Consider the following 21775-nt stretch of genomic DNA (forward strand, 5'->3'; position numbering starts at 1 on the left):
GAAGACAAAGCAAAGAGCACAGCACAACCCAAACCAGAAATGCGCACCGTACGTATGCACTGTACGCCTCTAAGCTTCCAAGAAGTAAAGCCCTGGGACTTTTACTCCGAGATCCCCGCATCTCTCATTATTGCCCCAGAGATGCACTCGAGCCCACCCCCAACATACGAACGCGAGTTCGGAGAAGCCATGCCTCCAATCATCGCAGAACACCAGAACGAGTTCAACACAAGGAGTGGTCCAAAATGCTTAGTCTGCAAAGAAGCCCCGACAAGATACGGAAAGACTTTCTGCGTCTCCCAACTCCACACGCCGGAACCGTTTATTGTCATTGGCATCGTGCCAACTTGCGGTACGAAGAAATGTGTAGAAGGGGCTAGCGAACTTATGAAAGTCTTCAGAGCGGAGCAAACGAAGTACGACGCAGAGCACGCCTGCAAGGTGTGTGGCAAGTTTGAGGGGTCAAGGCCATGTTCGAAGTGTGGGATTAAGTGGGCGATGTATTGCAGTGCTGAGCACGAGGAGCGAGACTGGCCGAATCACAAGATTTTCTGTAAGGGCCCCAGTATGGCGCGTAGCTGCGAGGTGTGTGGCAAGTCCGAGGGGTTAAAGCCATGTTCCGCGTGTAAGTCGGCAAGGTACTGTAGCGTTGAGCATCAGAAGCGGGACTGGCCGATTCATAAGGGTATCTGTAAGGCCTTGAAAAGTGTTCGAGATCTTGCGGAGGAAACAGGAAATTTGGGCTTGGAATGACGAACGTTCATATTGTCATGACGTTCAGAAAGTAAAATCAGCCACTACATGTATACCCCTCGGTCCCCAATGCTCAAGCAGATCGGAAGTGTGTACCGATGTTGAATCTGCCGCCCTCCTCGTACCCAGACCCAACTGCCGCTCCCTCGCCCTCTATCTCCTCCAGGGCCTGCTGTGCCGCCTCCGCCAGGCCACCCGCGAACATCTGTGTAGCCGCTATCTCCTCTGGTAGCTGGGCGTACGCCTGGTCGGCGGTGCCTGTCATCATCCGCGCCATCGCGGTCTTGCAGTCGCCGCTCGTCACTTCGCCCGGGTATTCTCCTCGCTCACGCCTAGCCTCCACAGTTGCGACCAGATACCCCATCGCGACCTGGTATCTACCAACACTGTGGCCGCTCAGCTTGCGCACGTCACCGGCAAAGCGTGCAGGCCAATCGCACGGAGCGACCAAATTGCCTTCACCGTCGCGAGGCGCAATCCACTCAGGCAAGATCTCGCTGTCGTCACCCAACTCCCAATGCTTGCGAATGGCCTCGAGGTACTTCTGCGCCTTCTTGTAGGCGCCAGACGCCTCAGCGCCGGAACCTTGTTGACGCCCACCAAAGGTGGCTTCGATGCGGTATGTCGGGCCCTCGACAAGGTGGTGGTAGTCCAGACGGACTTTCTCATCGCGCTCAGGATGCCAGATGATGATGTCTTGAGTGGGTTCAAGAACCCCGGAGAAGGTGGCGCGGAGCGCGTTGTAGACCTCATCGCCCTGTTTCAGGCTAGAGGAGACTTGTCCCCAGTAGATGTCGTCGCCAAAGCGCATCATGATGAATTTTGTGCGCTCAGCGGGGGTGTTGTATGCGTATTGCATTGTGATGGTTGTTGTGATGGTGTGTAGGAAGTGTGTTGTAGTAGGTAAGTAGTGAGATGATGAGGTAGAAGGATTAGAGAGAAGAAGTCGAAGGCAGCAAAAGAAAGCTTTTGTATCCCAGTACGAAGCGCAGAACTAGAAAAAAGGCCTTCACCGCGGATAATTCCTCGGTCACTGTCACTTTGCGTAGCACGCGATCTCAAACGCGTCTTCACCTTCACTTCCACTGCTCCATAGCTACCGCACCCGCGCGCAAAAAAGATGCTAAGAACTTACATATCAAAGACTGTCACAAGCTGAGTTCGAACAAAAGGCAAAAATATAACAATACTTCGGAAGGATGTTATGGCTTGTTTCAAGATGTAAAGACACGTATCACTCCATTCGAACCTGCAGGTCTTTGCTATATGAGAATTAGCTGAATTAATTACAATACATAGAGCAGTCAAATTGAGTTCTATACAGATCTGAATCCGCGCGGTTGTGTTGTGGGGGAGCGCGTGGTGAGAGCAAACGCGCAAACGCTCGTTGCCATGGCACTGCGGTGAGAGCGCGCGCACATCATCATCAGACGGTGCAAGAACACCATGAGTTTGTCTCTTGACTGCAGCATACATCGTCCCGTCTTGTTGCTCGTTACTCAGCGAAAGCCACGCCTGGAGGTATCCGCGATTTGCCCCGATGGTAGACTTACTGGACATAAGATCACGTATCTAGTTACACAGAATGTCAACAACAACTTGATGACAATGGGTTCTTTTGTAGTCAGCCAGCTAGGCGATGAAGAGCAGCATAGTATAACGAGCTCCTTTGTATTCGGCAACCCAGTAAAAGGATCATAGCTTATAGCTAGGCTCCCTCATGAGTCGTGACCAGCGACCTAGAAGTTGAACCACAGCTTAAGACAACAGGCTCCTTCATAAGCGGCAATTTGAAGAGATGTGAGATTGTATTTATACATATGTTCATCGACCCTTCTCCAACTTAGGCTTCTTCGGCCCAACAAAATTACATAGCGCACCGCCGTTAACAGCAATGACCTTCCACCCCGCCGGAACGACACCAAACTCCTCACTCTCTTCCTCCGTCGCACTCAATTTCCAGATTTTGCCCGTCTCTCTATCAAACCACTCCCTCCCTTCTGGAGTTTGTACCAACTCACCAAGCACGAACTTGGTTACAGCTTGAATATCTTTGGGGTTGACCGAATCGGGGAGTTTTTGGATATCCACGTCGAACTTGCGTTTGCCATCGATTTGGACAACACATTTGCGCGTTGTGGTGAGGAGCGGTATGATGGCGAGGTCTGCGGTTGGGAAGCCTGTTGCGAAGACTGTTGAGACGCTGCTGTCGTTCGTCTGAGTCGCAATGCAAGTGTTCAGTTGATGCCAGGCTTCCTCAGCGACACCAGGAGCAATCGGGGCGAGCATGCGAACGAGGTGGGCCATGGAGTACCATTTGAGAATTGGCGTGATGGAAGACGCATGCGGCGTGTCCCAGATAGTGTTTGTCAGTGTCATTAGATCGCTGACGACGGTGTTGAGAGAGTATGTTTGCGAGTACGATTCCGTGACACTGGCGATGATTTCTTGTGTCTTGATCCAAAGCTGAGCCTCATCTGATTTTAGGGTGGACACCAAGGTTTCGCGTGTGGCGCTCTCAGATTCGCCGCTTGTCGAAGCATCTTGTAGGATACTGAGGAGCTTCCTGTCAACCTGTGTGGGTATAACGAACTCGTCTATCACATCATCCGGTATCCATGGTGCGGTCGACAGCTTGATGACTCGATGTAACCATCGTTGTACGCCAGTGATCTTTTTCTCATCCCACTCAAGCACATCACTGACAGGTGCTTGGAACAGCATGTGCGCGCGCGTGGCGTCTGCGCCATACTTGGCAATCGTGGCACCTGGATCCACTCCATTGTACTTGCTCTTCGACATCTTCTCGAAACTAACGTTCGGAGTGACTCCACTGGCCTTAATGATAGGCTTGGAAGGATTGATCAAGTCGACTTCATCGGGGCGTAGGAAGCGACCATTTTCGGGGTCTGTAAACGTCTCTCCATGAACCATACCTTGCGTGATGAGACGCGTGAAAGGCTCGCCATTCGTCAGGTGACCCTTTGGCCATGTTGGAGTGGTTGCCAGAAACTTGGAGATGAAGCGCGCGTATAAAAGATGGAGAATTGCGTGTTCTACGCCGCCGACATAGAGGTCCACTGGCATGCCAGTATTGGTCTTTGTCGGGTCGACCAAGGTGTGCTCGTTCTTTGGATCTAAGAACCTAAAGAAGTACCACGACGAGTCCATAAAGGTATCCATAGTATCAGTCTCGCGCTCAGCAGGCGAGCCGCACTTCGGACAAGTGGTCTTCTTCCAGTTCTCATCTTCTGCTAACGGATTACCTTTGCGGCCCTCGAAGAAGCTGTCGGGTAGGTTCGGTAGCTCAACCGGAAGGTCTTCCTCAGGCACAGGAACAGCACCACAAGATTTGCAGTGGATGATTGGAATAGGCGCACCCCAGTAGCGCTGCCGACTTATCAACCAATCACGGAGTCGCCAGTTTGCTTTCTTCTCAGCCGGCTTTCCAGTATCGAGAATCGCTTGTACAACCGCATTCGCGGCTTGCTTTGAGGTCATGCCCCCGAAGTGATCTATATCTGCAGCAACAAAGCCTTTTTCGGTCATAGGTACGTCCTCACCACTGCGCGGTACAACCGGCAAAGGTAGTGAGCCTTTCTTGGCAGATACGACGACTCTGACTGGCTCATCACCAACGTTCTTTCGCCAGAACGCATGGTCTCGGGCGTCGTGACCTGGTACACCCATTACAGCGCCAGATCCATAGTCGTCCAAAACGTATGGAGCCACATATACAGGTACAGAGGGTCCTGTGGAGCCTTGAACATGGGCGAGGGGATTGCGCGCTACAATCTTCCCCAGCTTGAACCCCTCCTTGGTGTCCGAGGGAAGGTCCTTTGCTCGCTCCATGAAGGCGCGGAGCTCTGCATCCTCGATGGCTAACTGTTGGACAATTGGGTGACGCAAAGAAAGAGCGATATACTGTACTCCAAAAAGCGTGTCAGCCCTGGTAGTAAAGACATCGACAGGCTCAAAGCGCATTTCACTATCGGTCGAGACAATGTCGAACCAAAGTTGCGCGCCTTCAGACTTGCCGATCCAGTTCCTCTGCATGGCAAGAACCTTCTCAGGCCACCTGCCGTCTCGTGCAAGAGCGTCCAGGTCCTTTAGCAAGGGTTCCTGGAACTCCTTGATCTTTAGAAACCATTGCTTCAGCATCACCTTCTCGACCTTTGCACCGGACCGCCACGAGCAGCCATTGGCATCTACTTGTTCGTTTGCGAGGACGGTTTTATCGACGGGATCGTAGTTCACGAGGGATTTGGCTTGGTAGGCTAGGCCGCGCTCATGGAGCATGAGGAAGATGCGCTGGGTGTGCTTGTAGAAATGGGGATCGCACGTTCGTATTTCCTACATACAGAGATCAGCCCATGCCTAAACATCCTGAGCGGTTTCCATACAGCGTCCCAGTCCCAGCGACCACCCATTTCCTTCATCTGACTCTTCATAGTCTCGATATTCTGTAGCGTCCACTTCTCCGGGTGTACCCCTCGCTCGATGGCTGCGTTCTCAGCCGGTAGACCGAACGCATCCCAGCCTATGGGATGTAGGACCTTGTAGCCCTGCATGTGCTTGTATCTGGAGAGAACATCGGATATCGTGTATACCCGCAGGTGGCCTAGATGGAGGGTGCCGGAGGGGTATGGGAACATGGGCAGCACATATGCGTCTCCCCTATCGGACTTCCGTAGGTCGTGCCATTGGGCAGACAGCTGGTCCCAATGTGGTTGCCATTTCGCAGTGAGCGATTCGACCTTGATTCCCTCAGCTCTTGACTTTCTCTCCAGTGTACTCGCCCATCGAAGGGCTATGCGTGGTCGGAGGACTGGGAGGCGTGGAGGGCGCCGCCAGCCTACGGACTGCAGACTGAGACGACGCATCACCTGGACGTATGCGCATGGCGAGGACGTATCGTAGTCATGGTCTGGAGGATGCGCGGATCTACGCCAAGCATCCAGTCCTGAACGACTCCCACATTTTTTGGATGCAGCTCTAGCGCTCAAACGGGAGCTAGTCCCATGACGGCATAGGAGCCCGTCGGTTTCAACAGCGCATGCAAGCTGCACCACTCATACACGGCAGCGGTGAATGCTTGAAAGGGGTGCTGGATACTGCCCCTACACATACCTTGCGCTTTATATCATAATTACCGTCCATGGCTAGCAGATAGGGTTGCGCGCATCTCTCCCACATTCCCTCCCCATCATGGCCGCCGGTCGCTACTCCAACCTCCCACCGCCGACTCGCGATTCCCTCGAACTCGCCTCGCTGGCCTCCTCTTCGCACCCTTCCCGGCGGACTTCCGAAGAGTCTTCGGCCTCAGGCGCGCCTTCCTCGCGTAGACTGTCGTTCGATGATGAAGACCCTCTGTCAGAACTGAATCCGGCCGGCCACGATCCGAACAGACCACGGCACAATCGCTCATACAGCGTGTCCTCCGCCTTCGATTTCGCGCCGAACTTGTTCCCTCTCTCTAGTACCGCGCAGGGATATACAGCACTGGGCGCGCCCTCGAATCCAGCATTAGACCCGTCGAATGCGCTTAACGGCGGCTCATTGGAGAAGAACAAGAGCCTGACATACCTCAATGGCCTGTCATTAGTCGTTGGGCTTATAATAGGGAGTGGCATCTTCTCTTCGCCATCTCAGGTCAACAAAAATGCTGGGTCGCCAGGCGCGTCTCTCATAGTCTGGATCGTCGCTGGAATACTGGCATGGACGGGTGCCGCGAGTTACGCCGAGCTCGGAGGCGCCATACCACTTAATGGCGGTGCCCAGGTCTATCTGTCCAAAATATTTGGAGAGTGGGCGGGATTCCTGTTCACATGGTGCGCAGTCGTGGTGCTGAAACCCGGCTCGGCAGCCATTATTGCCATAATATTTGGAGAATATCTGGTGCGAGCTATTATTGGCGCCGAAGCTGTCGACGCAAGCACATGGTTGAACAAGGGCGTGGCTTTGGTGGGACTTGTGGCTGTCACGCTACTCAACTGTGTGTCCACGAAGCTGGGCACACGGAGCGCCGACGTCTTCATGTTCCTGAAGTTCTTCGCACTTACGGGAGTCACGGTCATCGGTATTGTAGTTGCGGTGACCGGGCTCTCATACAAGGGCGATGCGAATGAGGACTGGAAGAATCGCGGCTGGTTCGATGACACGAGCGAAAACGTTAGCAACTGGGCAGTGGCACTCTACGCCGGGCTCTGGGCCTTCGACGGTTGGGACAATGTACGTCAAGCGATTCGAAACTCTGCCCACTCCTACTAACGACACCAGGTAAATTACGTCACCGCCGAGTTCAAAAACCCAACCCGCGACCTTCCCCGCGTCATCCACACTTCGCTCCCGCTCGTCATACTGTGCTACATCTTAGCCAACATATCCTACTTCCTCGTCCTCCCGACCTCGGTCATCGAATCATCCAATACCGTCGCCGTAGCCTTCGGGTCGCAGGTCTTCGGTCCTGTTGGCTCCCTCATACTCGCCCTGTTCGTCTCTGGGTCATGTTTCGGCGCACTCAACGCGACGACCTTCACATCCGGCCGCCTAGTGTACGCCGCCGGTAAAGAGGGCTATCTCCCCGCCCTATTTGGAAATATCGGTCTAGGAAAGAACCACCGAGCAATCCGCTTGCACAGCATGAACGCAACGCAAGGGAAGAGCAAGATACCAAAGAAGCTAGTAGCCTGGTTCGCGGATGCCGACGCAGGCTTCTTCTTCACGCCCATATCCGCCATGGTGCTCAACGCCCTCCTCACCGCAATCTACATCGTCGTCGGCTCTTTCGACACCCTCGTCACCTTCTACGGTGTAGCAGGATACGCCTTCTATTTCCAAACCGTACTCGGCCTAATCATCCTACGCGTCCGCGAACCCGATCTAGAACGTCCATACAAGACTTGGATTACTACACCCATCATTTTCTGCTGCGTCAGTCTCTTCTTGCTGAGTAGAGCCGTATTCGCAGAGCCATTACAGACTTTACTCGTTGTAGCCTTCATGGTAGTAGGCCTAGTGATTTGGTTCGCGTGGGTGGGGAGACGAAGGGGGAAGGAGCAGAACAAGTTCCGTATGCCGGAAGAAGGCAACGAGAAGGTGGGCTGGAAGTTCTGGCAACGCTGGAGGCGATGAATGGGGCAAATATTGCCGTTCTGTTGTATACTAAGCGTCATGGTTGTATAAGATTACGTAGAAATGAAGAAATGATATCAACGTGTACGTCTTCTGTTCCGTCGTCGTCATCTGCGTCTTACCTTCCTCAGGCCCTCAGATATCTCGTTACGAGGTACGATGTGATGTCGGCTTCGATTGGCCCGGTCCACAATGGTAGACTGGCAAGTCAAGACCCTAGCATCGTTCGTCTCAAGTCTGGTATTCCAAATTACATCCTGGTCCGCTCGAGGCCAGCTAAGCCGGAACCCGGGTGGAAACTCCAAGCGTAGATCCATCGTTTTCCATTCGCCTCCTGTTTCGAGGAGAACGCATGATGGTGTGACTGGCACGTGGTCGGAAAGAGTGGCCGTGAACAGGTTACCCCAGAGATACTTGGTGTGGAATTTTGAAGGTACCGGCAGGATGTAGGGTCGTATATACTTTGGGCGTATCATTTACGTGACAAGTCGGGAGCGAACAACTCGGGTGAAAGCGAGTTCTGCAACAGAGCAGAAATCATCATAGTGTATGATAGCAAGGCAATATGGAAAAGGTTTTTATTTGTTCATATTTCTGCTCCTTTCAATCTGATCAAAGAGACTAACAGAGAATCGGGCTATGCTACTCAAAGGCTCAACACCTTCTATCTCCTCGGGTTATTAACAAGAGCTCATGGAAGAGGCAATGGGGGTGCTAAGCGAGACGTGAAGAAAGATAACAGTGGGAAGACAAGGGGGGGAAGAGGGACGAAGAGGAAGAGGAAGAGATGGAAAAGGTGATGGTGTGGGGTATAAAGAGCGGACGTGCCGTGCTCATTTCCGTAGCAGGGTGCGCAGCACCGGTGGTTCGTAAATGAATGTTCGTATCGTAAGCGACGTGACGGATGGAAGGTCGAGAGTCAAGACCTTGCCTGACCTGACCGAAAAGGGTCTGAAGTTCCCATGAACCTTCATGCGACAAAGGGCAAGCTGGGGTTGGGGCTAGAACCCTGACCAATGTGCCGAGACGCTGTGTCGCAGGAGGTGTTGTGCAAAATATGAAACCGAAACCGTAACGCCTGTGTGGGTATGTTGCCCAGACGCGAACCACCCAGAGTCGCGAGAGCAAAGGAAACAAGAAATTTAGAAACTCGCGTCTTCCCAGTTAATCGTACAGGCGGCTCGTTGCCGATTCCGGTCTAGCAGTAAGAAAGGAAATAGGGTTGGGAAAGGTACCCTCGCGCGTTTCGTGTAGCCTCAGGCTCCGCTTAGATCCAGCCGTTGCGTGGCGTCCGTTGCATCGTGCCCGCGCCAAGTGGAATACGGGCTGTAGGTGACGGAGCGGCATGGCCACTGTTCGTTCGCGTGAGGTTGTTGACTGACGCAGGTGTGCCTGGCTGCGATGATGTTGTAGGTGAACCAACTGCTGTAACGGGTGTCACAGGGTTCATGCGCAGTCCGCTGATGCAGGCAGGTTCGGGGACAGCAGGCTTTGCCGGAGTAGCAGAGGGTTGAGGGGAGGCTGGCGACTTCGGGGGTGGGGAGGGTAGCACCTTCTCGCGTTGGGCCTGGAGGTAAGCGCTGGATTGACCTGCCGGTGTGATGGGGAAAGGTGGAGTCCGCGCTGGGCTGTTCGCTCTGGGTCGTGTTGGCGACTCACCACGCGGGGGAGGAGGGGAGAATACGCTAGAGCTAAGCATCTCCTGCGATGGCGATGTGCTGGTCGTAGAAGGCTTCTGAATCGGAAGAGCCAACGAAGCTTCACTGCTGTCGGTAGCACCTCGCTTCAACGGAGGGGTCTCTCGTTCAACCCGTGTGCACTTGGCTGCTGCAAGCGTGGCAGGCGCAACTGAGAAGCGGAGACCAATTTGGACGGTTGCACTGCTATCGGTACTTTGCATGCGTTGGTGCCGTTCTGCAAACGGTAGTTTGGGCTTGCTCAGAAAATCCCAAGCGTCGCCGACATTCGTGACCGAGCCGCGTCGAGTAAATCGTCGCAGGGCAAGCTTGGAAACAGAGGAACCGTCTGACGTAGCCTTGGGGTCGTAAACGGTTGGTGGAAGACGAGGTACCTCTTCAGCGCGTGTGGGAAACAAGGAATAGCTTTGGCTTCGTGTGCGCTCGTGTTTCGTAGTTTCGTTGTCGAGAGCAGGTGGAAGAGGCCACTTTGTGGGATCGATAGGGCTTCCAGGTTTGGTCGATGCCGGTGTCAAAGCCCGCTCTGGTCGTTCAAAGTACTGGGGATCAAAGTCACCACGGTTCTTTTCTGGCCCAACATCGATCAGACCCTGTTGACTGTGTAAACGTTGAGTTGTCTGCAATGCCATCGGGCCACTGATCTGCATCTCCAAATCGCTAGGGCCGAAGAAACGGATCTTTGGTCGTTGTTGTTTCGCGGGCGCCTTGAGTTCTTCGATGGGACGAATGACCATTCGTGTCGCGTTCGTGCGGAGGAAGAGGTGGAAGAACGTGATGACCATTCCCGACGAGAACAGCGAGATTTCAGCGACTCGAGAAGCGGCTAATGCTTCCATGAATTCTCGGCGAAGAGACTGTACTTCCACAGGGATGACGAGAGTCTATGACTGTTAGCTAGGGAGGCTAGAGAGGTAGTGCAGATACTCACGTAGATTAGTGCGGTAACGATCAAGAAGTAAGTCATACGTGAAGCTGAGATTCGCTCATTGTGGTCCAGGTCCGGCGTTCTCATCAGCTGAATACTGATCATAGCGGCTACCATGAGCAGCAGAAAAACAAGAATTGAAAGAAAGATCAGCATCAGAAGATCGTACCGCATGGGGAACCAGATAAGCCCGCCAAAGCAAGTGTTCGGAGACGGCCAGGCAACAGTCGGCATCCAGGAGAGAAGCAGCATGAACGATACAACGGCGATACAGATTATCGTGTTCCACTTGCCGCGTGGGGCGAATCGGTCTTGTTTGTAGGCCCTGACTGCTACCTCGATACCGAAGACCAAGGTAATGAATCCGATCAGAAAGATAGCTGCTGTTCGTTAGTCTAATTATTCGCAAATGCAGTGTATGCGAGCGTACCAGGAAATGTGACCATCGCAAGTCCGCGGCAACTTCTAGAGAACACGCTATGAAGTGTAGTGCCCTGCACTGATACGAAGATGATTTGTTGTAGAACTGCACCGCAGGCCAACGCAAGGGGAAAGGTTTCGGCAGGGTGGACATTGTGAAGAGCATTGAATCTCCTAGTTCTCGTTAGCAATGTCGCAAACTCCGATCATGCTATACTGACTTCTTTCTTGGGAGAACCTGAAGAGCTGCAGCTCGTCGCGCATCCGACACGATCCGATGAACCGTCAACAAGGTCAAGGCAAGGCTGAAAGCTCCAAGGGTAAGATGTGTCGTCCGAAGCGTTTGTACCTGTTGAAGCTGTAGACTCGCGATGAGAGTCCTCGTCGTGTTTGATTGCGTCCAGGGAACTTGGCGAACAGCTGACGTGTTGAGAGTTAAGTTGAAGTGCGATCGGACCTCGAGCTGAGGGAAATGGTCGGCCCATGATTCCATCTCGCCGGCTTTAGTTACAACGGGTGTAGAAGGAATAGAATTGTCTCGCTGGTAACCAGCAGCGGCTGAAGAAAGGAAAACGACTAGGTATTCATGGAGACCGTGTGACTGACGTCGTAAACGAAAGAGTAACCAGCTCAGCGTCAAAGAAGGAAATGGCTAAGCCTGCCAGCAGAGCAACGAAAGAAGGGGAAAGAGCGTGAGCATTAGACGTAAGAGACAAGAGACGGGTATGAGACTCCAAACGGTATATGACAAAACCACTGGGCGGTAGCTGCTGCGCACGGTTTCGGAACAGCGGTCCTCAGGCGTCTATCCGGTCATTGGCTGAAAAGACCCGCATTAGCAAAGATCCAGCCAGTTCATATTACAGGTCGCATCTTCCCGCAATGGGTGGGAGTGGGTTTCAACCTCATGCGAGCCACCCGCATTCTGCCAGGTAGCCCGGCCAGCGGAAGCAGCGAAACCCGCGCAGGCACCGTTGCGCCGAACAGCAGCCACCTGCCTTGGAAAGCCTCTTGTCGCTCTCGTAGCTGCTGTCATATAGACCGGGTTGGACAGGTTCAGCACGACGTCATTGCTTGACGTTGCCGTAGCGGCCGTCTCCACATGGTCCGCCGGTGAACGTGCCTTCGTTCTCAAGACCGCAGACCCATTTTCGTCAAGTCGTTCGGCCTGCTGAAGCGCGCAATCTCATCTGACGCTGAGCACTATACTTGGGTTCCTGGATAGCTATTTCCAGCGCGGAAGCGCTGATGTAGACAGTGGCGCATCGTCGGTGGTGGTGAGGTGGATGTGGTCGGACTAGAGTTCTGATGCTTGCTGGGTTTAGACTGTGCCGCAGATCCTCGCTTCGACCCTGTCCGAGACACAGCGAACTCCAGAACCCCTGCCGGGTCAACGTTCGCCGGGGAAGCCTCGCAAGCCCACGACACGTCCGTAGCAAAGATGGTTAGCTGGAAGGTATAAGCAATATATTATAGAAAACGGAGGGTGATGTGTAAAGCCACGAGGCATTGCTGCATTAGGCCTAGTGCGCAGGTCGGTTTACGCAGGCGACGTATAGGAACGGTTCGCGGGCGTGAGATTGAAGGATGCAAGACCCATCAGCATGCAAGACGGAAGGAACCGATTGAGAAGCCCAGATGGAAGATCGTGTGTAATCGCAGCCCAGCGCACCTGGGCCTCCACAGAACTGACTTTCAAACCACTGGTACCGCCGAGTGGTAGAGAGTTGTGCTGCAGAAAAGCAACATACTCGAGACGTAAGTCCAGCGCCGAGAGCGCGACACCATACGATGATCAGTATTCACATCATTACACTCCCTGGTAGCCGCCGACAGGTCTAATCAAGGCGCCTACACAGTCGGACAGTCACGTCTACACCCAAGCACTTCAGACGTCTCGTCACAACCGCCGTGGTCTGAAGTTTGACCTGGCAAGCCACCAAGACCAAGATAGAACAGAGAGGGCTTTGCAAATCTTACTACAACAGGCAGTGCACGAACTTCGTCAATGCATCGTGGTAGTCATACTAGGAATGGTAACTTTCCAGAACACCAAGGCACAGCCTCTACATAGTCACAGCCACAGCACGAGGCACAAGGGTGTGCTTCATAGTATTCTCCGATAATGCAAATCATGAACCGGGTGGATACAAGCAGTTTAGCTGGGTCTTGTGATAAGGATCAGGCCTGATAAGACTAGAAGTTGTAGACTGGGACTTGATTTTGCTGTTCACAGGTGTCTTGTTGAATGACACGATTGTGACAGGAGGGTATTATTTTTTGGAGGGCATTGAACAGGCCTGCAGCCTGCAGCCTACAATAAGCCAGAAATAAGCAAACAAGAAAATGTAGCGTTGATGAAGACTCCACGGTGTTCAACTTTTCCCTTGAATGGGACTGATACACAATGCTGCGCAAGGCCTGACTCAAGCCGACTTTGCAAACTCTTCAAGGTACGAGACGAGTAGCTTGGTGCCATCTAGCGAGACGGCATTGTCTAGAGCACGAAAGAAGTTAGCCTGAGTCACTGATGGGGATTTTCCCCAGGCCGTATCCTAGATCGAGTACACTCGGCCAGGTCGGCCAGAAGCCGCGTACCCAAGCATGCCTTGTGAAGGCACGACTCGAACCATGTCTGACAGCGGGATCAATAAGACGGGAGTTATAGGGCCACTTACAATTACTGGCACGGATGCCACCTACGCTGCGGTGTCCTTTCAGACCCAGCAGGCCCTTCTTCTCCGCGCCTGCAAGGAAGGCCTTCTCTTTGTCCGCATCACCACCGTTGACGCGGAAGCAGATATTCATTCTACTGCGTACAGACTTGTCTGGCACTACCTGGTAGACGTTGGAGTACTTCTCGAGCATATCGTAGATAAGCCGCGCCTTCTCGTTGGAGACATCCTCTTGACCACCAATGCGCTTGGCACCATAGGAGCTGACGAGTCCGGACATGACCTGGCCAGCCACCCAGACATCGAAGATGGGCAATGTGTTGTACAGCGAGTTGTTTTTCGCGATGGTGGGGTAGTCGAGCACAATGGGGCCAACTGATAGGTTGAGCTCTCTCATCAGGTCGGGCGAGGCGGGTGTTGAGTGTGGCGGAAGGAGCGACTTCCGCATGATGACGATTGCGATACCCGTGTTGCCAATGTTCTTCTGGGCGCCGCCAAAGATGATGGCGTACTTGCGCACATCAACCTTCCGGGAAATGAAGTTTGACGACATGTCGGCGCAGACCAGGGGTGCGTCGTCGCCCTCAAGGCTCTGAGGGAAAGACGGGAACTCGACTCCGTCGACGGTCTCATTGTCGCAAAAGTACACGAAGGCTGGCCCGCCCTTGGAACGCGGAGTCAGGCTCCACTGGTCTTCCGAAGCGATCTTGCCAAATTTGCCGTCATTGATCTTGCGCGAGTCGGTGGCCACGTTGACGTGCTTGGCTCCTACAAGACGCGCTGCCTCTTGCGATGCCTTGAGCGACCAAGAGCCGGTGACGAGGTAGTCGAGTTTGAGCTCCTCGTCGACGACCTTGCGCAGCCTCTTCACCACCTCATCCTTGTTGTCGCCCACCTCTTCCGCAATCTTGGCGCGCTTCTTCTCGACCCATATCGAGACGAGGTTGTATACGGTCGCACTGAACTCGCCGCTGCCGCCGCTCTGGAGGAAGAGGATCTCGTAGTCGTCCGGGATCTCGAGCAAGTCGCTCAGGGCCTTCTTGGTGTCGGCAAGGATCTCGTTGGCTTCTGGCGAGCGATGGGAGATTTCGCAGAGGCCAATGCCCTTGTCTTTGTAGTTCAGAAGCACCTGCGAGGCCTTCTCGAGGACCTCGGTGGGCAGGGGTGCGGGGCCAGCGCCGAAGTAGTTGACGTCGGAACGGTTGACCATGGTGACGACAGGCTTGAAGATTAGTAGTGGGTGTGCAGAGTTAGTCGGAGATGCTTGGGAGAAATTGATCAAAGAGGGGCGGTTTGTCTGGTGCAAGTCTTCTCACGTCGCGTCATACGGATGACTCCAATGCCAACCTCTTACCAAAAGTTGCTTCCGATCTCGGGCTAGCATGCAACACGCAGGCGTGGACATCCATGGATGGTGGCTCCCTCATGCAGAGTACTCAAATATAGCTTGCCCCGGATCCTACACGTCCCCGCGTGGGAGTTGTTAGCATTATGCGAAGTCATTGCAGGTGTCCGGCTGCGCCCAATGGCAGGCGCCGCAAGTCCGCTGACGCCGGTTTCGGTGCGCGGGTGGGTCGCGAATTTTGGTCTGGGGATGCGCATCACTGCCGTCTGCTGCAAACACCACATTGCTGCCAGCTCAAGCACCACCACAGCAATGGCCATGTCGCTACGGGCAGCCCGGCTCCTGGGTCGCAGGCAACTAGCAGTATGTCGGGAATGTCGTCGCCGGCTATGTATCCTCTAATGTCAAATGCAGCCCCGGGCAAGTCTTGCTCTTCGTGCCGCCTCGCTTTCGCCTCGACCGTGTTTCGCACCCCGAACCTTTGCCACGACCGCCGCCCGTCGCGATGCCCATGATGTCTTTCCCTCGATGAAGGAGAGCCCGGCGGCGAGCTTCCTCTCTTCGCTCAATGAGACGCCCGCAACACCCCAGACTCTCACCGAGAAGATTGTGCAGCGGCATGCCGTCGGCGTTGCGCAGGGCAAAGTCCTCAGGTCGGGCGACTACGTGACATTGCAACCTCACAAATGCATGACACACGACAACTCGTGGCCTGTGGCGCTCAAGTTCATGGGCATCGGAGCCACCAAGATCAACGACCCCAACCAAATCGTCATGACGCTCGACCACGACGTACAAAACAAGACGGAAAAGAACTTGAAGAAGTACAGCCAGATCGAGGAATTCGCACAGAAGCAGGACGTCGTCTTCTACCCCGCTGGCAGAGGCATTGGCCACCAGATCATGGTAGAGGAGGGCTACGCCTGGCCGGGAACACTTGCGGTAGCTTCTGACAGCCACTCCAACATGTACGGCGGTATCGGATGCTTGGGTACACCTGTCGTGCGCACAGATGCGGCGAGTATCTGGGCAACGGGCAAGACCTGGTGGCAGATTCCGCCCGTGGCCAAAGTCACACTGAATGGCAAAATGCCCCAGGGTGTGACTGGAAAGGATGTCATCGTTGCTCTGGCTGGCCTCTTCAACAAGGACGAAGTGCTCAATCACGCCATCGAGTTCACCGGCACTGACGAGACCCTGGGCAGCATTCCCATCGACGATCGTCTCACTATCGCGAACATGACAACCGAATGGGGTGCGCTTACGGGTCTATTCCCTATCGACTCTACCCTGCACGGCTGGCTTCGCGCAAGGGCCACTCTGGCAGCTATGGGAGAAGGACAGGCCAAGGACCACCATCAACAACAGTTTGTCCACGAACGTATTGATAAGCTATTCACTGCTACTGGTATCGTTGGTGAGAAGATGGGTCACATCTTCAAGCCTGCGTTGGCTGCGGACAAGGGAGCGGTATATGCCAAGGAGCTCTTCCTTGACCTGTCAACTCTGTCACCCTACGTCTCCGGTCCCAACTCCGTCAAGGTGGCCACCCCACTGCTCGAGCTCCAGAGCCAAAACATCCCCATCAATAAGGCTTACCTCGTGTCCTGCACCAACTCCCGCGCTTCCGATCTTGCTGCCGCTGCCAACGTCTTCAAGGATGCCGCCGTTCTGAATGGCGGCAAGATTCCCAAGATCCCTGACCATGTCAACTTCTACATTGCTGCCGCGTCAATTCCTGAACAAAAAGCTGCAGAAGAGGCTGGTGACTGGCAGGCGCTTTTGGAAGCTGGCGCGCAACCATTGCCTTCCGGTTGCGGCCCCTGCATCGGACTTGGTACCGGTCTTCTCGAACCTGGTGAGGTTGGTATCAGCGCCAGTAATCGCAACTTCAAGGGTCGTATGGGTTCGCCTGACGCCAAGGCTTACCTTGCTAGCCCTGAAGTAGTTGCTGCAAGTGCCCTGTCGGGCATAATTTCTGGCCCGGGATGGTACGAGGCTCCTGAAGGCTACCAAGGTGTTCGACGTGGAGAAGGCGATGGTGTTCCTGAAGAAGAACGCATGATGACAATCGAGGACATGCTCGAGAAGGCCATCAAGGACGCTGAGGCTGCCATCGACACGTTCGGCAACGCTGAGCCCGAGACACAATCTGTCAACCCGCCCGCGGCACCAGGATCGGAAGCCGAGACGCTGACCGAGATCCTCCCCGGCTTCCCTGAGAAGATCAGCGGTGAGATTGTCTTCTGCGATGCAGACAACATCAACACCGACGGTATCTACCCCGGTAAATACACATACCAAGACGACGTTACCCGCGAGAAGATGGCGGAAGTGTGCATGGAGAACTACGACCCCAGCTTTGGGCAGATTGCCAAGGCCGGCGACGTACTCGTATCCGGTTTCAACTTCGGTTGCGGTAGCAGCCGTGAGCAGGCCGCAACTGCTATCCTGGCCAAGGGCATCCCGCTAGTCGTCTCTGGTAGCTTTGGTAACATCTTCAGCCGAAACAGCATCAACAATGCTTTGATGGGTGTCGAGGTACCCAAGCTAGCCAACCGTCTCCGCGAGGTCTTCTCTTCCAAGGATGCGACATCCTCACAACAGGCTATTAAGGAGCCTTCCAATAACAGCGAGTCGCTCGATTCGCCACCTCCAGCCGCTGCTGCTCAGCCAAGTCAAGCCAAGCAACTAACCCGCCGCACTGGCTGGACCCTGGAATGGGATGTTCGCAGGAGTACCGTCTCTGTACAAGAAGGACCAAATGGCGCCAAGTGGAACGTCAAGGTCGGCGAGCTACCTCCCAACGTGCAAGAGATTATCGCTCTCGGCGGATTAGAAAACTGGGTGAAGAAGGAGATTGGTAGCCCTCTCTCGTGAGTATGAAAGGGCTCAGTGATTAGCTTGTAACATTCATGTATACCCAATTGAAAACTTGCATAGACGGCGTTTGAGTATTTAGGTCCATTACATCAAGCAATACAGACTTCAATAGTACATGCTACCAGCACATGTCCCGTGCATCGACTGGAAGGTCTTAACCACATACCTATCCTCCTCACCTCATATAAACCGGCATACCCTTCTCCCACCCCTTCACCCTACAACAATGCCAAGTATCTGTCTCACTAACACCCTGCCCCCCACTACTCTTCTGATCAATACTAGCATACACACTCCAACCCTCCTCCTCCAACAACTCGACCAATACAATCAACAACTCCCGCACCCGCATCGTCTCCTCCCCACTAGCCTGCCATGGATTGCCCCTGAGTTTGCACTCCCACACCCCTTGCTCTTTTAACCCAGACTCCAAGATACAATCCGCACCTACACGAGCCGGGAAGGGCTCGTACAACGAAGCAGGCGCGTCGATGAAGCGAAGGCGGTTCTGGCGACTAAAGGCTACAACACACCATTCGTGATGCACAGGGATCGGGTTCTGAAACCGGAACAGGAGGGTATCTTTGTCCATTGCGGATTTAGAGATGTCGGTGTTGAGTGTCAAGAGCCAGCCTGATGCATGCAGCGTTGCTAGTACACCGTTCATCAGACGCCGTGCTTCAACGCCTTCTTTGCCGTAGCCGCCCCATGGGTAGCCGTTTAGTTTGAACTCGTGGCTGTTTGCGTAGAGCTGCTCTTTACTAATACCTAGCGGCCGGGTTGAGAGAATGGTGGCGCGACACTTGGAGATGATGGGCTCAGGGAAGCGCAGGAAGCGGAGGCGGTCTTCCTTGTGGAGCGATAGCGATGCGAAGCGTGTTTGTACGGGTTGGCTTAATGCGGGTTGTGATGCTGATGAGCAAGGTGCTGTGTAGGCGGGTGGTGGGGGTGCGAAGGATGAAGTGTCTTTGGTGGAATCGGTAGAGTCGCCTTTGGAATGCCCGGATGGGGACTTTCCGCGGAGTTTGTCGAACATCTTGGGTTTGGGGGTGGTGGTGTTGCGGGGTGAGAGGTAATCGAGATAGGACTAGCGGGGTAATTGCGCGCCTTACTTTCCATTGTTGGTGCCTATTGCGCCTTCTATATATAGGATACGTGACATGTTTGTATGTGGCTTATATTCTCTCCGTCTATGTGCAGCCTTAATGCATCACCAGATACAAGTTCAAAACCAAGATAACCTGCAGACTACACTGGAAGAACATCATCGACTCGAAAGATCTAGTGTTAATGTAGGCTCCGGGGTTTTCAGTGTCCCCATTGATCAGGCCTGCAGTGCTATCACGCTCCGATGAGTCGGTCTTCACCCGAAAGATAATGTAGTTTCCCTATCGGTACCCCAACATTTCGAATGATCCCATAGGCCGTCACGTTGTGGAAGAAGCTATCAAATCTGTTAGCAACGAAGGCATGTACTCAAGAGACTCAAGACAACTTACAAGTTCGGTAGAACGAACTCCTGCAAATAGGTCAAGCCGTTCAAATCGAAATGCCACATGTTAGGCACGTCGATCGTGACGGGCATGTCTTCTTTCCCAGCGAACGCCTCGGGTTGCGCCTTCTCGAAGCATTCCAAAGCCTGCTCAATCTGTTTGTATAGATCTTGGAAAGAGGCCGCGTCGAACCCGAACGTGGGTACTTCCATACCACCAAGACGTTCAAGAGCTTTCGTGGCGGTAGTGACTTGGAAGAAGATTTGAAGGGCGAGGGGCTACAAATGCGAGTCATTAGCTATTGCTCTCCTCCAAGGATCATTAACAAGATACGTACATGCATATCTGGAGCAAGCCTAGCACTGAGGACTTTCGAGTGCGGATATCCGTTCTCATCGCACCACTGTTCACCCTTCTTCAAAACCACCAAATGGTTCTGCATTGCTTTCCGCAGCGGGGGTACGCACAGTTCGTAGAGAGGAACGGTCGACGGCATGTTGATTGTGTTGTAGATTTATCTAGGTACCCTTGAAGCCATGTGGGAGAGGGGGACTTAAGTGTACCTGCATCACCGATCACTTGAGGCGTAGGCCGGCTCGTAGAATGTCCCGCATCGACCCGATGCTAAGGCCCGAGAAGCCGTTTCGCATTCTCGGTATGATCCAATGATGCGATGTCAGTCACCGTTGTAGGCTACCACGTTTTCAACGCCTGCCAGCCCTGGCGTCCTCTTCCATGCTCCATGCTGATTCCCACGTGGTGTGGCTTGCCTTCGGATCGACGGATCGTTACAAAATATTCACAGAGATCTAGATTCATGAAGCGCATGACGCTGATGATGGGAATTGCCTCTATTGTCGGCTACAGACATCCATACGCGGAGGCCTCCCAGACTTTTGATAGTATCGCCCGCACCTTCTCCCCGATCTCGTCGTTCGTTGAGCCAGAGTTAGCTCGCTTTTGCTCCGCTTGCACTATCAGCAGCTTCTTCTGGAGATGATCCAACCCCTGCTTTACGACTATGCGGCCCACCACCTTGGATTCCTCACTGTCCAACACGAACCGGCCCACTTGAAACTTGCTGTCGCCTAACTCGACGCGACTTTCACTGTTGCCTTTCTTGATTTGGTTGTCGGTTGTCGCGTATTTTGCTTGTGCCGCGACGTAAAGTGTGCAAAGAACGTCCAGCTCATGCAAAAGAGCCATAGCGCGCATTGGGTCTGAAGAACATGTGCTGCACTCCATCATTGCACTATACAGGTTTGATAGCTTCTGATCGAGCTCCAAAACCTTCTCTAGTGTATTGTACTCTGCAGCGGGATCTTGTAGTTCGATGCCGATTGGGTTCTTGGGGAAGCATTCAGTGTTTGTCGATGATCTCCAACACATGCACTGCCTAGTCTGGTCGCTCGACAGAGGGCCCTGTATATGAAGTCAGCAAAATTGAAGTATTACACTTGGTTATTGAACGCCGTACCCTGATGTCCATATTAACAATTACAACAAATATAAGGTCGTTTAGGAAGAGGACGATTGACTTGCAAGATGGTACATATGGAGACATTCACCAAACGTGATGCTGTTATAATGTGTATCTTTCTCTCCTTTCTCTCCGTGCCAATGCTCCGATGCTCCTCCAATCGGATCATCACACGACGAGCGCGCAAACAAGAAGTAATGACTACTGTTTGGTTTCATGCGTAAAAACAGCCCTGCAGTAACAGAGAACGGGGGGTTCATTTATGAAACAGTCACTCTATCCCGAGCTCAGCTCGGCCCAGTTGTCTGTGGTTCTCACGTAGGAGCGATCAGAGGACCAATCACGCACAGCATACCGCATGTAGTAATGGGGGGTGTTGAAGCCAATACTCCGGCTATCGAAAACGATGCAGTAGTTGTGCGTGCGGGTCCTGCGGGAGATAGGCCCAGGCATCCCCAAGCAGATCACCCGGACTCAATTCTTGCCGAATACGTCGTATACCATGCAGAGCGGTTGAGACACACTGAAGACAAGACTTACAATGGACACGTGACGCAGAGCAACGAAAGTTCTTTTGCGAAATCTTCTCTACACAAGTATAGTAAGATGAATAGAGTGCGCCTTTGACTCAGACTGCGGTCTGGTCCTGGTTCGGGCTGGTCACTGAGACGGTGCTTTGGTATATGATATGATTGCGATAGCTTTGATGACAAGTAGAATAAAGGAATGATAAGATCCATATAGCTAGCGAAAAGACCTCGTAGTTCTCCGTGGGTCTATCTATTCAGAATCTCTATTTCATACGGGATCAAGATAACAGAATCCTTTCGCAAGAGCAAGTTTGTGTTTGGCGACCGGGTGCCAGCCTACTGAACCACGACGTCATGCACACTAAGTTCCAGCGCCGATCTCGGTCGGACCCACAACCCAAGACACGGAGTTCCCCGCGCGCAACGAACGCGCCACATTG

General features: G+C 53.5%; 9 protein-coding genes across 9 annotated transcripts; 2 read left to right on the forward strand and 7 right to left on the reverse strand.

Moving 5' to 3' along the window:
* Positions 1 to 826: 826 nt before the first annotated feature.
* J4E84_002415 (uncharacterized protein) lies at positions 827 to 1612 on the reverse strand (the record flags this gene model as incomplete). Its single annotated transcript, XM_049385040.1, has 1 exon — positions 827 to 1612. One exon carries the CDS (start codon positions 1610 to 1612, stop codon positions 827 to 829), a length of 786 nt encoding a protein of 261 aa, XP_049247063.1.
* Positions 1613 to 2577: 965 nt separating this feature from the next.
* On the reverse strand, positions 2578 to 5913 carry J4E84_002416 (uncharacterized protein; the record flags this gene model as incomplete). The annotated part of the gene is made up of 3 exons (XM_049385041.1): positions 2578 to 5106; positions 5157 to 5510; positions 5884 to 5913. The coding sequence occupies 3 exons, from the start codon at positions 5911 to 5913 to the stop codon at positions 2578 to 2580; spliced, it is 2913 nt and encodes a 970-aa protein (XP_049247064.1).
* Positions 5914 to 5961: 48 nt separating this feature from the next.
* On the forward strand, positions 5962 to 7887 carry J4E84_002417 (uncharacterized protein; the record flags this gene model as incomplete). Its single annotated transcript, XM_049385042.1, has 2 exons — positions 5962 to 6984; positions 7033 to 7887. 2 exons carry the CDS (start codon positions 5962 to 5964, stop codon positions 7885 to 7887), a joined length of 1878 nt encoding a protein of 625 aa, XP_049247065.1.
* Positions 7888 to 9154: 1267 nt separating this feature from the next.
* Positions 9155 to 11422, reverse strand: J4E84_002418 (uncharacterized protein; the record flags this gene model as incomplete). The annotated part of the gene is made up of 4 exons (XM_049385043.1): positions 9155 to 10465; positions 10513 to 10889; positions 10940 to 11103; positions 11151 to 11422. 4 exons carry the CDS (start codon positions 11420 to 11422, stop codon positions 9155 to 9157), a joined length of 2124 nt encoding a protein of 707 aa, XP_049247066.1.
* A 1933-nt stretch (positions 11423 to 13355) lies between these two features.
* On the reverse strand, positions 13356 to 14814 carry J4E84_002419 (uncharacterized protein; the record flags this gene model as incomplete). Its single annotated transcript, XM_049385044.1, has 2 exons — positions 13356 to 13426; positions 13608 to 14814. 2 exons carry the CDS (start codon positions 14812 to 14814, stop codon positions 13356 to 13358), a joined length of 1278 nt encoding a protein of 425 aa, XP_049247067.1.
* A 447-nt stretch (positions 14815 to 15261) lies between these two features.
* LYS4 (mitochondrial Homoaconitase) lies at positions 15262 to 17829 on the forward strand (the record flags this gene model as incomplete). Its single annotated transcript, XM_049385045.1, has 2 exons — positions 15262 to 15312; positions 15364 to 17829. The coding sequence occupies 2 exons, from the start codon at positions 15262 to 15264 to the stop codon at positions 17827 to 17829; spliced, it is 2517 nt and encodes an 838-aa protein (XP_049247068.1).
* Positions 17830 to 18007: 178 nt separating this feature from the next.
* J4E84_002421 (uncharacterized protein) lies at positions 18008 to 18868 on the reverse strand (the record flags this gene model as incomplete). Its single annotated transcript, XM_049385046.1, has 1 exon — positions 18008 to 18868. One exon carries the CDS (start codon positions 18866 to 18868, stop codon positions 18008 to 18010), a length of 861 nt encoding a protein of 286 aa, XP_049247069.1.
* A 459-nt stretch (positions 18869 to 19327) lies between these two features.
* Positions 19328 to 19821, reverse strand: J4E84_002422 (uncharacterized protein; the record flags this gene model as incomplete). The annotated part of the gene is made up of 2 exons (XM_049385047.1): positions 19328 to 19603; positions 19663 to 19821. The coding sequence occupies 2 exons, from the start codon at positions 19819 to 19821 to the stop codon at positions 19328 to 19330; spliced, it is 435 nt and encodes a 144-aa protein (XP_049247070.1).
* A 365-nt stretch (positions 19822 to 20186) lies between these two features.
* Positions 20187 to 20814, reverse strand: J4E84_002423 (uncharacterized protein; the record flags this gene model as incomplete). The annotated part of the gene is made up of 2 exons (XM_049385048.1): positions 20187 to 20747; positions 20803 to 20814. 2 exons carry the CDS (start codon positions 20812 to 20814, stop codon positions 20187 to 20189), a joined length of 573 nt encoding a protein of 190 aa, XP_049247071.1.
* Between the last annotated feature and the right edge of the window lie 961 nt (positions 20815 to 21775).

This window comes from Alternaria hordeiaustralica (assembly GCF_023758085.1).
Source record: "Alternaria hordeiaustralica strain BMP 2776 chromosome Unknown scaffold_3, whole genome shotgun sequence".
Classification (NCBI taxonomy): domain Eukaryota; kingdom Fungi; phylum Ascomycota; class Dothideomycetes; order Pleosporales; family Pleosporaceae; genus Alternaria; species Alternaria hordeiaustralica.